This window comes from Myotis yumanensis, unplaced genomic scaffold (assembly GCF_028538775.1).
Source record: "Myotis yumanensis isolate MYYU_CA2020_CCGP unplaced genomic scaffold, mMyoYum1.0.hap1 SCAF_13, whole genome shotgun sequence".
Lineage (NCBI taxonomy): Eukaryota > Metazoa > Chordata > Mammalia > Chiroptera > Vespertilionidae > Myotis > Myotis yumanensis.
Window position 1 is genome coordinate 40214825 of NW_027223764.1, and position 13073 is coordinate 40227897.

Genomic DNA, 13073 nt, shown 5'->3' on the forward strand with positions numbered 1-13073 from the left:
GGTGGGCTCCAGGGCATGTCCGGCCCTTCTCGCCCAGTCCCGCCCCACCAGCCACCTTCTAATTAACTTCCTTTCAATGTGCACAAATCTGTGCACCGGGCCTTGGTCTATGTATAAGACAATTTGAGTACTCTGACTGTATCACAAATTGAAAAGTACTATATGAAACTCAAACATTACCTAAATTGAACCAAAATATATAAAGCAGACTACATTTTTAAATCTATTAAACATTCAATTTTCTCATTAAGATTTATATACCTGACTACGGTGTTCAATAGAATTTGATTCTTTGCCAGTTTTAAGTTCCAATGGCATTATTTTATATTTTGTTTTACATCCTCGGTGAATTTTCACACCAACTGTAACATCTATCTTGCCCTTTAATCCAAACCTAGGGGACCAAATGCTTTCTTCAATATCCAATGACTTTATGACTTCAATATTACATGTTGCATTATTGTTACTACCATCACTTGGCCTAAAAACAAAACACAAAAACACTTAATTAGAACACTTAGCTCACTTCTCATCTGCTACCATTGATTTTTCACTGCACTCAGCTAATGTGGGGATGGAAAAGGGACTGTATACCTTTACAGCAGTGGTTCTCAAAGGGTATAGCACTGGCATCATCTGGGAACTTGTGATCAATGCAAATTCTCAGGCCCCACTCCAGACCTACTCAATCAGAAATATTAATGGGTGAGGCCCAGCAATTTGTTTAACAAACTCTCCAAGCAATTCTAATGCACACTCAAGTTTAGGAACCATTGTCCTATAGGCTCCAACTCATGTATATACATTTTCTTGTATTTGTCATCTGTCCCTTTCAGTTCACTGCTATTGCAATCTTCCCAACTCGGGCCTTTACGTCCTCAGGCCTAGATTACTGCAAGTCTCGCTACTTGAACTGCTGGAGCCACAATTCCAATCTGAATATTCTGATATATAATTATTACACAGATTGATATATAATTGCTTGCATGTGGTTGCACCCTAGGTAGCAACGGATGTGTTCCTTCATGTAACACCATATTAACTTGGGTAAGAACGAGTTTGATCATCCAACACTTACACCCCTGTGACAATCCTGGAGAGACGAAAATAACTTTTAAAGCCTTTTACATTTCTCTTATCTAAGATTTATTTATTTTTAGAGCAGTAAGTCATTCTGCAGAAGAAAATTCAGATAAGGGCTAACTTTCATTAATCCTATTTTAGACTCAAAGCCATATAAAAAACTAGGTCTAACAGAAATCTTACATGAAAAGGATACATTTTCTAGTAATAAAGCATTTTATATCATATAAAATTGGTATTTAAAAAGTATAAGAGCCCTGGCCAGTGTGGAAAAGATACTCAGGACTGTAATTTGTAAAATAAGCAAACAAAAAGGCTAGTTGCAATAACTCAATCTTTAAAAAGCTTTAATTCAAAATATAGAACAGAATCCTGGTCTAAACATATGAACCAGATAATCAAAATGGGTTTCTTACAAAGAGAGCTGCATCTGCGGGAAGTCAGTTGAAGTGTATTTCTGCATGAAATCTCCAGCCCACTTAGAAAATGAAGGAAGATACTCTTCTACTTCTTGTTTTACTTCATCTTGATTCAAATTTAAGCGGTACCTGGAAAATAAAAGATTACATGTAAAAGCTTAAATATGAAAACAGTAAAAAAGGACAAAAACAGCCCTGACCAGTTTGGCTCAGTGGATAGAGCGTCGGCCTGTGGACTGGAGGGTCCCGGGTTTGATTCCGGTCAAGGGCATGTACCTTGGTTGCGGGCACATCCCCAGCGGGGGGTGTGCAGGAGGCAGCTGATCGATGTTTCTCTCTCATCGATGTTTCTAACTCTCTGTCCCTCTCCCTTCCTCTCTGTAGAAAATCAATAAAATATATATTAAAAAAAAAAAGGACAAAAACATCCAAATAAGCAACCCAAGTACCTATGGACTAAAAGATAACCAAAGTGTGGGCTACACATACAAGGGGTTACTATTCAGCCTTAAAAGGGGACAGAGCAGAGCCCTGTCAGTCCTCTGAAAGCGCTGGGTCAGCAAGGAAGACAAAATGAGCAGCCCGCTCTGCCAAGAGCATCTCCTGAGCACGCCCGGAACCTCAGCTTGAGAGAGAAGATGAAATCCCTCAAGCCAGGGAGCAACTGCTGGCACATGTCCCAAACGATCCCACCTTCCGTCTGACAGAGGCAAAGGTTATCCTTGCAAAAGACTGTTTGAGCTCTGGCAACTTCCAGTCGATAACAGAGGATGTAGGTGAGAATGTGGGGAAACCAGGACTCAAGTATTGCTGGCAGAAATGTAAATTGAGGCAATGCCTATATAGAGCAATTTGGCAATACATATCAAAACTTGAAGTGTACCCAGACTGGGTCCCGAGCAGGAGGGGGCAAGATGCTAGAAAGGACGTTACTGGGCAAAACGGAAAATGTGGACAGATCAGACAAAAGTATTCCTTCAATGTTAAAATTCCTGAAGTTGGTAACTGTGCTGTGGTTACACAAGAGAAAATCCTTCTTCTTAGGAAATACGCACTTAAATATACATCATGGTTCTTTACCTCTGGGACATGAGCCCTGAGCCCACCTGGCTCAGCATCAGCAAGAACGTGTCATGAGCAGAGTCCTCGGTCAGCAACAGGCTGCCACGCCGGGCACTGAGGCCCCACACCCAGCTGTCACCACCTGCCTGGCCCCAGTCACCACAGACGGGTTAGGGGAGAGAGGCCCGAAGGGAGAGTGAGCAAGGCCAGCTTTGCCCACTGCAGTGGGGCCCCAGGATGTCCAGGGCCCTGCTCGGCCTGCTCTACGGCCAGTGTCTTCATGGTTTACAGCCCATTATGTATCCCATGATGAAGACCACTTAATCTTAGAAAAAGTAAACACACACATACACACAACAGGTGAATACGAGTAAAGAGTATATGGATGTTCTCTGTACTACTCTTGCAGCTATTCTCTAAATATAAAATTATTTCCAAATAAAAATATTTTTAAATGTGTAAATGTATAAATCCTCTAGTCCAACAATTCCACTTCTAAGTACTGAGCCAACATACATGCCCGCATAGCTATGAAATGAAGGATGTACAAAGGTATTTATTATAGCATTGCTAATAAAAGCAGACTGAAACCCACGGGGATGCTTAAATAAATTATGGTATATCCATATGATACATTATGCCACTATTAATTAAAAATGAGATAGCTCAGCCCTGGCTGGTTTGGCTCAGTAGACAGAGCATCGCCTGTGGACTGAAGGGTCATGGTTTCGATTCTGGTCAAGGGCACATGCCTAGGTTGTGCGCTGGATCCTCAGTGGGGGTGTGCAGGAGGCAGCCGATCCATGATTCTCTCTCATCATTGATGTTTCTGTCTCTCTCTCCCTCTCCCTTCCTCTCTGAAATCAATAATATATATATGTAAATAAATAAAAAGATTTAATTTTCCAGTGCATGATAATGTTCATGGTATACTACCCTCTACATAACAAAATATAAATACACACACACACACAACGCATATAAATGTTTGAAATCTCTGGAAGGCCATATAAGAAAACAACAGTGGCTGCCTCTGGGGAAAGGAACTGCATGATGAGGAAAATAAGGATAGAAAGGACTTACGTTTTACTGTACACACTCTTGTACATTACAGTAACATATGGTATACGTGAATTTATGCCCTATTTAGAAATAAGACTTTTTAAAAAAATCCTGCACAAGTGAATAGCCTTTTTCCTAAATAAATTTCTCCAGCCATCTGGGAACCATTCTTCACTGTCATCAACTCCTTAAGTAGACTTTTTTACAGATCAGGACTCTAAAGTTTCCACACCGGTCTGTACTGGCTATTTAATGTCTTCTGCATATAAATTCTCCCTTTTTAATTTTGTGAAGTCACAGCAAAATGACATATAACAGCCTAGTTTTTCCTGAGATTAGTAAGATACTTAAAGTGAGATCTTCAAGCCTAGATTCTTATAAATATAATGACATGGTAGAACATGAACAGATAAAAACTTCTTCTAAGAGCTGTACTAGGGTAGAAAAGGGCCTAGGAGAGAGGGTAGGAAAGAACTTTGGATCTATTATTTTAGGATTTGGGAGTTTAAAAAAGTATTGAAATGAAACACAAGTTTTCCCTTAATGTCTTAGAATATCATGATTTTTTAAAAACCCACAGTAATATAATTCAGTGACCCAAGGATGTGCTAAGAATGCATTCCCCCACATTTCTGACCTTCATAGTTCTTATATGTATATATATTTTTTAATATACTTTTAGTGATTTCAGAGAGGAAGGAAGAGGGATAGAAACATCAATGATGAGAGAGAATCATGCAAGCCCCACACTGGGGATTGAGCCTGCAATCGAGTCTGTGCCCTGACTGGGAATTGAACCATGACCTCCTGGTTCATAGGTCAACCACTGAGCCACGACGGCTGGGCAGTTCTTATATATATATTTTTTTTTATTTTATTTTTTTTAAACATTATGTTTCTGCATATAGAATGAACCAACTTCTTTTTTAAAAAATATATATATTTTATTGATTTTTTACAGAGAGGAAGGGAGAGGGATAGAGAGTTAGAAACATGGATGAGAGAGAAACATCGATCAGCTGCCTCCTGCACATCTCCCACTGGGGATGTGCCCACAATCAAGGTACATGCCCTTGACCGGAATTGAACCTGGGACCTTTCAGTCCACAGGCCGACGCTCTATCCACCGAGCCAAACCGGTTAGGGCAGTTCTTATATATTTTAAAGTTTCCTCTTTCTTATACTGCAACGAAGCTATCAGCTCACAGGTTATATGACTATGAAGGTGCCTCTCCCGCATCTCAGAAACCAGATAAGTAAGAATGTTAGCTATCAGTGAAAAATAACAGATGCTAAGGGAATCAGAGAGATATTCCATGACATGAAGTGAACAAGGGTTTTTTTAATACATGAACAATATGAATTCTAAGCAAGGCTGCTCAGAAACCTTTTCTTTCATCCCTGTATACAAGTTAGGTTCTGGATGAATCTGATTGCCTGATACCTAAACACCCGAGGTGGTTTAAAAGATGTCCACAAATTCTTTGACACACCTTTCAAAAGATGGCACCCAATTCCCCTACGTTTAAGGGAGAGCTGCATGTAGTGACTTGCATCTAAGGAATAAAAAAAAAAAAGCAGCCGTGACAATGTAGGAATTCAAACACTAGGTGAGAGAAGGCACTGTGCTTCCTGCTTGCTCTCTTTCTTGGACCCTTCCCTCCAAGCAGCAGCGGCATGGCATGAGGACACGCAGCCTTATGAAAGACCCACGTGGCGAAGAATGAGACCTCCTGCCAACAGTCAGCCAGGCACTGAGGCCTCAACACAAGGGCCATGTGAGTCATCCTCCTGCACTGGGCAAGGCTAGATGACTGCAGCCCCACATGGGAGACCCGGAGCAGAACCAGCCCACTAAGCCACCTCCGAATTTCAGACCTACAGCAACTATGAAGTAACAGGCTAGAAGCTTGCCATTTAAGCCACTAAGTTTTGATGTGACTGGTTTCAGGGCCATAATCAATCCAGTATTCAACAGATAAGACAATCATTTGATTAGGTGTGACACAAAAATTCAAAATTTGAAATGCAAAGTGGCAAATAGGCAATAAATAGAACCCAAAGCAAAAGCTTTATTAAATCTATTTATATTCTGAATGCTGTGCTTTGTGGTCGTGAACAAGTGACAACTTCTCGGTGCTTCAGTTTCTTCATTTATAACGAGCTGCTATCAGACTGTTCAAGATATGCATAAAAGCACAACACAGTGCCGGACACACGGCAGCGGCCTGAAATGTTTTACGACACTAGATTACCTGTCATCGCTGAATCATTTGTGTAAAATTTTGGAACACATTTTTTCCCACATAAACAGTGAAGCACAGAATTACTATCTGGGAAAATAGATTGATGTCAGAATCAAAATCATCACTAATAAAAACTTGTCTGTGAGAAAAGATGGGCTGCAGTGGGAGTTAAGGGAGAAACAGATGGCAGAACATGCCAAACCCTCTGAGGGTAGTCAGTCACTCATAAAACGCCAATGATTAACCACCTGTGGGTTCATATACATCATTTCCATTGTCACAAGATGCAAAATAGGCATTATCACCGTTTCAGAATGTTTAAGTGACTTCTGCAGTCATCAAACTGGCAAAGCTAGAATTTCAAATGAGATCTGACTTCCAAACCCATACGATTTTCAGCATGTCACCCTGTTTCTAAAGGCAAAACGCTTTACACACTCTCAGAGTCCGCTGTACACATGTACAGAAAATTCAGTTATTTTTAGCCAAAGAGTTCCTGTTGTGCAATTTTAGAAGCTCTTCACAGAACTGGAAGGGGAGACTGCAACTCTGGAATCTGCATTTTAGTATTACACTAATTTACACTGAATAGTAAAATGGCCAAGATTCTAGGAGAAGTTAGTTATATAATAAAACTGTACCTGCAGTTCTCTTGTAACTACTTACATTTCTTTCAGATGCCTTATCTCTTGAACAGTTTGAAAAGCAAGTTCTTGTAGCTTTTCTGGGGCAAAGCTATCACTTATTGCTTTCTGAAATACTTCATGGAGAACCGTACCAATCAGCATTTGGCGTGTGGCTGGATCAGAGCCCTAGTAAGAAAAAGCACACAAAAATTTTTTATTTTACAACATATTAACAGACGTGAATGTATACTTATTACCTAACCCCGTGGTCAGCAAACTGTGGCTCGCAAGCCACATGCGGCTCTTTGGCCCCTTAAGTGTGGCTCTTCCTAAGCCTTAGGAGTACCCTAATTAAGTTAATAACAATGTACCTACCTATATAGTTTAAGTTTAAAAAATTTGGCTTTCAAAAGAAATTTCAGTCGTTGTACTGTTGATATTTGGCTCTGTTGACTAATGAGTTTGCCGACCACTGACCTAACCTATTAAACCACCATAGCCAAAGTGTCCTACTAAGACAAATCCCAAAACATCAACCAATGTATTTTTCTGGTGGGAGGAATTATAAGTGACTTTCCCTTTATTTCTTTTTTTGTTAATTCTCACCAGAGATTTTTAGAAAGAGTGGAAGGGACAGGGAGAGACAAAGAGAAACATTGATTTGAGAGAGTCACATTGATTGGTTGCCTCCCGCACGTCAGACCCAGACTGGGGTCAGGGATCCAGCCTGGAACCACGGTATGTGCCCTTAACAGGAATTGAACCCAGGATCCTTCAGTCCTCAGGCCCACGCTCTATATACTGAGCCAAACCGGCCAGTGCGACTTTCCCTTCTTCTATTCAGAATGACCTTAATTATTTTACAAGTATGAGAGTTTCGGGATTTTTTTTTTTAAATCACTATATTTCTATTTAAAAAATTAACCAATATGAAAAAGTCCAACATATTCTCAAATATTTAATATATTCCAAATAGAAAAAGTCAATAAGGGCATAACTCACAAATTCTTGAAAGCAAAAGATATTATTGAAACATAAAAAATTTAACTTACAGTAGAGATTTTTGGCAAGAACGTTCTCTCTATTCAAAAAGAAAGTGTTTTTCAAGTAACCCTTTTATTAACCAAAACTAGATAAAGTCCACCAAACCATCCACCAGGAACTTTAAAAACTTACAGAGGAACTCTTTGTACTACTTTTGGTAAATTCTATGTTGAGTCTAAATTATTTCAAAATAAAAGTTTTTAACAGAGTAATATTAGGTCCACCTTATAATACATGATTAAGAGAGAAGTTGATATTCTCCCACAACTGAAGAAAAAGAGTGGATAAACTAAACTACAAATAAGTAGCAATTAACACTACTAGAAAAAAACCTGCAGAGGTATTTTTCCTTCTTTAGCTCTTGTTGCTCAGCTGTCATTTTGGTTTTCTACACACATGTAGATTAATTGTATAATTAAAACAAAACAATACGCTGGGAGGAAGAAACTTCTTTTTTTCATCCTCATCTGAATATACTATTTTTTTTAGAGAGAGAGAGAGAGAAACATCAATGGAATTAATCAGTTGCCTCCTGTACAAGCCCAAACAGGGACTGAACCCACGACCTAGGTATGTGCCCTGACATGGAATTGAACCCGTAACCTTTCTGTGTACGGGACAACGCTCCAATCAACTGAACCATCCGGCCAGAGCAAGGAATAAGCGTTTAACAAGTAAAAACTCAGGTTCTGCCCTGGCTGGTGTTGCTCAGTGGTTATAGTGTCGACCGAAGAACCAAAGGGTTGAGGGTTCGATTCCTGGTCAAGGGCACATACCTGGATTGCAAGTTCACTTCCCGCCCCAGTTGGGGAACATGTGGGAGGCAATTGGTCGATGTGTATCTCTCACATGGATGTTTCTCTCTCTCTCTCTCTCTCTCTCACCCCTCCAACCTCCCTTCCACTCTCTCTGAAAAGCAATAGAAAAAATATCCTCAGGTGAGGATTAACAAAAACAAAAAACAACTAAGGTTCTTCAACAAATAAATGGCATGGAAACAAAGGGGGCAAGTAGAAGGCAGAAATAATACAGATAAAAAGAAACTTAACAGACATATCAACATAATACAAACAATTTGTTTGGATACTGATTCTAACAAACCAACTGAATAAAAATATATTTTTGATGAAAGACATTAGAGATAAATTGAGCATTAGCTTAATGTGAGAAATTTCTGTGGCTCAATTGGTTGAAGTGTCATCCCATACACCAGAAGGTGGCACGTTCGATTCCGGGTCAGGGCACATGCCCGGGCTGCATGTTTGATCCCATCCCAGACAAGGCATGTGCAGGAAGGAAGCAACTGACAGATATTTCTCTCTCACATCAATGTTTGTTTCTCTCTCTCTTCCTTCCTCTCAATAAAATAAATATTGCATTTATGTATATTTTTTAAATGTCAGCTTTTAGCCCTGGCCAGGTGGCTCAGCTGGTTGGAGCATCATCCTGTACACCAAAACGTTGCAGATTCAATTCCCAATTAGGGCACATATCCAGGTTACTGGTAACAGCCGATCGATGTTTCTCTCTCTCTCTCCCTCTCCTTTTCTAAAATCAATAAAAACGTATCCTCAGGTGAGGATTAAAAAAAAGGGGAAAAAAAGTCAGCTTTAATTTACTTGCAAAATAAGATAATGTTTGGGAAAGCAGAATGGATACATGGAGGTTTATTATAATCATCTTCATGTATATTTGAAATTTTCCATAATAACTTTTTTAAAGGAGACTATCACATTTATTTTTAGTTTATTGAAAATGTCTAGATGTATTAAATTTAAATTTTTGTTACTGAATTACTTTTCTTACCATTAGAATTATTTTATTAGGGTTGAACAAGATTCACAGGATTCAGGCACATGGCCTTGAGTCCCAGCACTGCCACTTACTAGCTACATGACTTGAGCAAGTCACTTAAAGCCTCTGAGCCTGATTTTCTCATCTGTAAAACGCAGCTGATTAATACCATCTCTTCACAGGATTACTGGAAGGATTAAGTAAAATAAAAGTGTAAAAGTGCTCTGCAAACTCTAAAATCCTGCAGAAACTTCAGCTGTTATATTACTCACCCTGAAAGTTTCACTCAGGACAGCTCTTCTCAGACATCGGATACTACTGGCTACGCTTGTGCCAGAAATCAGCATGTCTGGGTACAGGATCAAATATCCAAAATCTTCATCTATTATCCAAGTGTCAGACATGCAGTCTCCCTCCAGGTGAATGATGTCCCCTGGCTCCACTGGTACAGAGCACCTACAAATAAAGCAAAGTATCAACACCGTTTAGGTTCCCACATTTAAGCTTAGTAAGGAGGCTTCAAAATAAACAAATATGTTGTCTAAAGAAATAAGTATTTCTAAATGTATGGATCTTTTTAAAAAATTCAATACCAGGATGCAGTCTTCTGAATCAACTCTTAGTCACACCTTTGAAACACACCTTTTCCACCTTTGAAACACACCTGAGAATACGCATGGGTTTTCCTTTAATCCCAGAAAGGAAAGCTGCGTTAGCATCAGCCAAAGCTATCAAATCTTTAATGGTGTAACATAGAGCTCCAATTATGGGTGATGTTGTTTTAATAATTAATTATCTCCTTTTTTATTATTATTATCTCATTCTTAAGATTTACATCGTATCTACATCTTCTATGAGTCTTGAGGCATGGAGCCAAATCCAATGTAGCAAGAATAAAATCATATTTATCTAGTTCATACCATCCAACTTGCAGCCTCAACAGAAAATCTAGGCAAAATTAGACCTGACTTCTCTGCATCTCCCCGTCACCCCTCGCATACCACACTTTACTTGGGTAGAGAAATATAAGGTCAAAGAATGTTCTTCTGCTGTAATTCATCTTGCTCTTTGTGAGAATATGAGTTTTAAGCTGTGATCTTAAAACAGAAAGGACTGGGGAAAAGGATGTAATCATTTAATAAGCCCCTTTGTCATTTCAAATGACAATAAAAATCAACTTTTGGAATAAGGGACTTGACATGCTGCTGAGGTAACAGGCACAAGTTTTATGTGGAATTAGTTCAGGTTGAAAACTACCCCCTCTATTAATAATTAAATTAGAGTGACATCCACACAAGCCCATGTGATGGGTTTTAAGATGGAACCTTAAGAATCTGCCAGATCAGAGCTCAAAGTCACACAGAAATTACCAGTCATTCCTAAGTATGCACAATTCTTTACAGTCTGGCGACTGGGAAGCAGTGATGATTAGATGCTTTTCGTGGTTTCCTTCTTCATTCTGCACAACATTGACTGCTAGTACCAGGTACCGGTTATCCGCTCCTCGGATCAAGACTGTTTTAGAAGAGGAAGCTTCCGCCTTCTGAAATCTAAAGAATACACACAGTGTGGCACAAGCATGAAATAAGAAGCCAGCAATCTCCTTTATCTACAGTCCAATCTTCCAGTTTTTAGGTTTGTCTCCTCTGGAAAGCTTAGCACAATGACCATTAGCTAAAATGGTTAAAAATTAAGAGAGCAAAGACATAGCAGAATTCCTATTATAAGAACTTCCCAGAAGCAGTGTCATTTAAAACATACTTACGACATGGATATTTCCAAATATAAGATCCATGATTATAAGGATTAAAGAAAAATTGACGGGGAAAGGTAAATGGGGGGGGGGGGGGGGCGGAAGACATATGTACTACTATGTATTTGTAATACTTTAAACAATAAAATAAAATGTAAAAAGAAAAGAGAGAAACTGAGAAAAAATTAAACAACACATCCCACCACTTGTGCAAACCGTCTCAAAGTACAAATAAAAGGGACCATTTTGGACACTATCCTTTCTGTAAATCAAAGAGATGCTTGGCCCAACTGTGGCTCAGCTGGTTCAGACTCATCAAAAGGTTGCCAGTTCCATTCCTGGTCAGGGCACATACCAGGTTTCGGGTCCAAAACCCTGTGAAGGTGTGTATGGAAGGCAACTGATGTTTCTCTCTCACATCAATGTTTCTCTCTCTCCCTTTCTCGCTCTAAAAATCAATAAAAACGTTTTTTAAATACTTTTTTTATTGATTTCAGAGAGAGAGGGAGAGAGAGAAACATCAATGATGAGAATCATTGATCGGCTGCCTCCTGCACGCCACCTACTGGGGATGGAGCCTGCAACCTGGGCATGAGCCCTTGGCAGGAATCAAACCTGGGACCCTTCAGTCCACAGGCGGAAGCTCTGTGCACTGAGCCAAACCGGCTAGCCGCTAGGGCAATAAAAACTTTGTTTGTTATAGAACTGTGAGCCACATAATTATATTAAGCTTTAAATTAGGACAAACATAGAAATCATCTAGTCCAGTCTACTATTTAATGCAGGAAATCCTTCTATGAAATCTCTTTGGGAATCAACCAGCCCCTGCATTGTACAGAAAGCAAACTTAATACAGTAGCTCGTTCCTTCATAGAGTAACTCGGAAATTTCTTCTATAACGGGCAAGTCAATATCACAATACTTTTACCCACTGATCCCAGCCGCCTGAAAACTACGCCAAATAATTTCCGCTAGAAAATGTTACATTCCTCTTGAGTCTTTCCTGTTTGATGGCAGTAAGACTTCAACAGAGTCCAAAGTCATCATCTCTCCCATTATAACACCAAATGCTTTCCCATTTCCCTAAAATTATCTTTGTCACCACCCTAGGTTCTGTTGTTTTGGAACCTCCCCATTCACCTCACCCACAATTTCCCAAGGCAGCTGGGACGCCTTAAGGATCTCCCCAACCCCAAACGCAAAGATCCGTTACCAATAATCAGCATCAGTGTTGCTGCTGTTGAAAATAACCACCCCATGACTGTGGGTCTTTCTCCCCGCCCCCGACCATATAAACCGAGATGGGGGTGCAGAGCTCTCCAGCTAAACATGGAGAAAACACCTCGCAATTTCCTTTCATGAAGACATTTAAGCGGCTGGGACTCTCCAACTTCGGGACAGACGTGAAATCGGGGGAAATAATGAGCCGCTGGACAAGGGAAGTCTCCAGGCTCTGGTCCGTGTGGCCCAAAGAGGACCCCGGGAAGCAGACCCCCCACCCCCACGCCCGCCCTGGAAACGCGTGCGGCGCGGGACCGCCTCTCCCGCTCCTTTCGTTCAAATCTCCCGCTTGGCTCCCGGACCCTCCCCCCGCTCCGCTCACAGCTCTGCCGGCGGCTCAGCCTCCTCCCCGAAAGTCTCCTCCATCAGCAGCTCCAGGTCACCCAGCTGCTCCATCCCGGGCACGGAGATCGCAAACGGTCGCCTGGAAAAATCGGGGGAACCCGCAGCCCCTGAAAAGAGAAAGCAGAGCCGGCCCGCGAGGCGCCGCGCATGCGCCGACTCGCCGAGCCCCCGGTGCCCTGCGCCGTCTGCGCCTCCCGCGCCGGCGGCTCCACGAGGCGCACCTGGACCGCGGAGCCCTGGGGGAAGGCGGCTTTGCTCTCCTGCCTGCGGCTTTGGAAAACAGCGGCTTCATAAATCTGGCCCAAACTATATGCGCCCGCTTCTGTCTAGACAGGCCAACCTACCCCCAGTGCACTGG

The 13073-nt window shown here is 41.0% G+C and overlaps 1 protein-coding gene across 1 annotated transcript in view; it reads right to left on the reverse strand.

Moving 5' to 3' along the window:
* Positions 1–11131, reverse strand: part of DNA2 (DNA replication helicase/nuclease 2) — a 33623-nt gene extending 22492 nt beyond the window's left edge. Inside the window, 6 exon segments of the mRNA XM_070433247.1 lie at positions 262–481; positions 1500–1631; positions 6539–6684; positions 9609–9792; positions 10707–10945; positions 11102–11131. Of these exon segments, the coding sequence (XP_070289348.1) occupies positions 262–481; positions 1500–1631; positions 6539–6684; positions 9609–9792; positions 10707–10945; positions 11102–11131 (951 nt within the window).
* Between the last annotated feature and the right edge of the window lie 1942 nt (positions 11132–13073).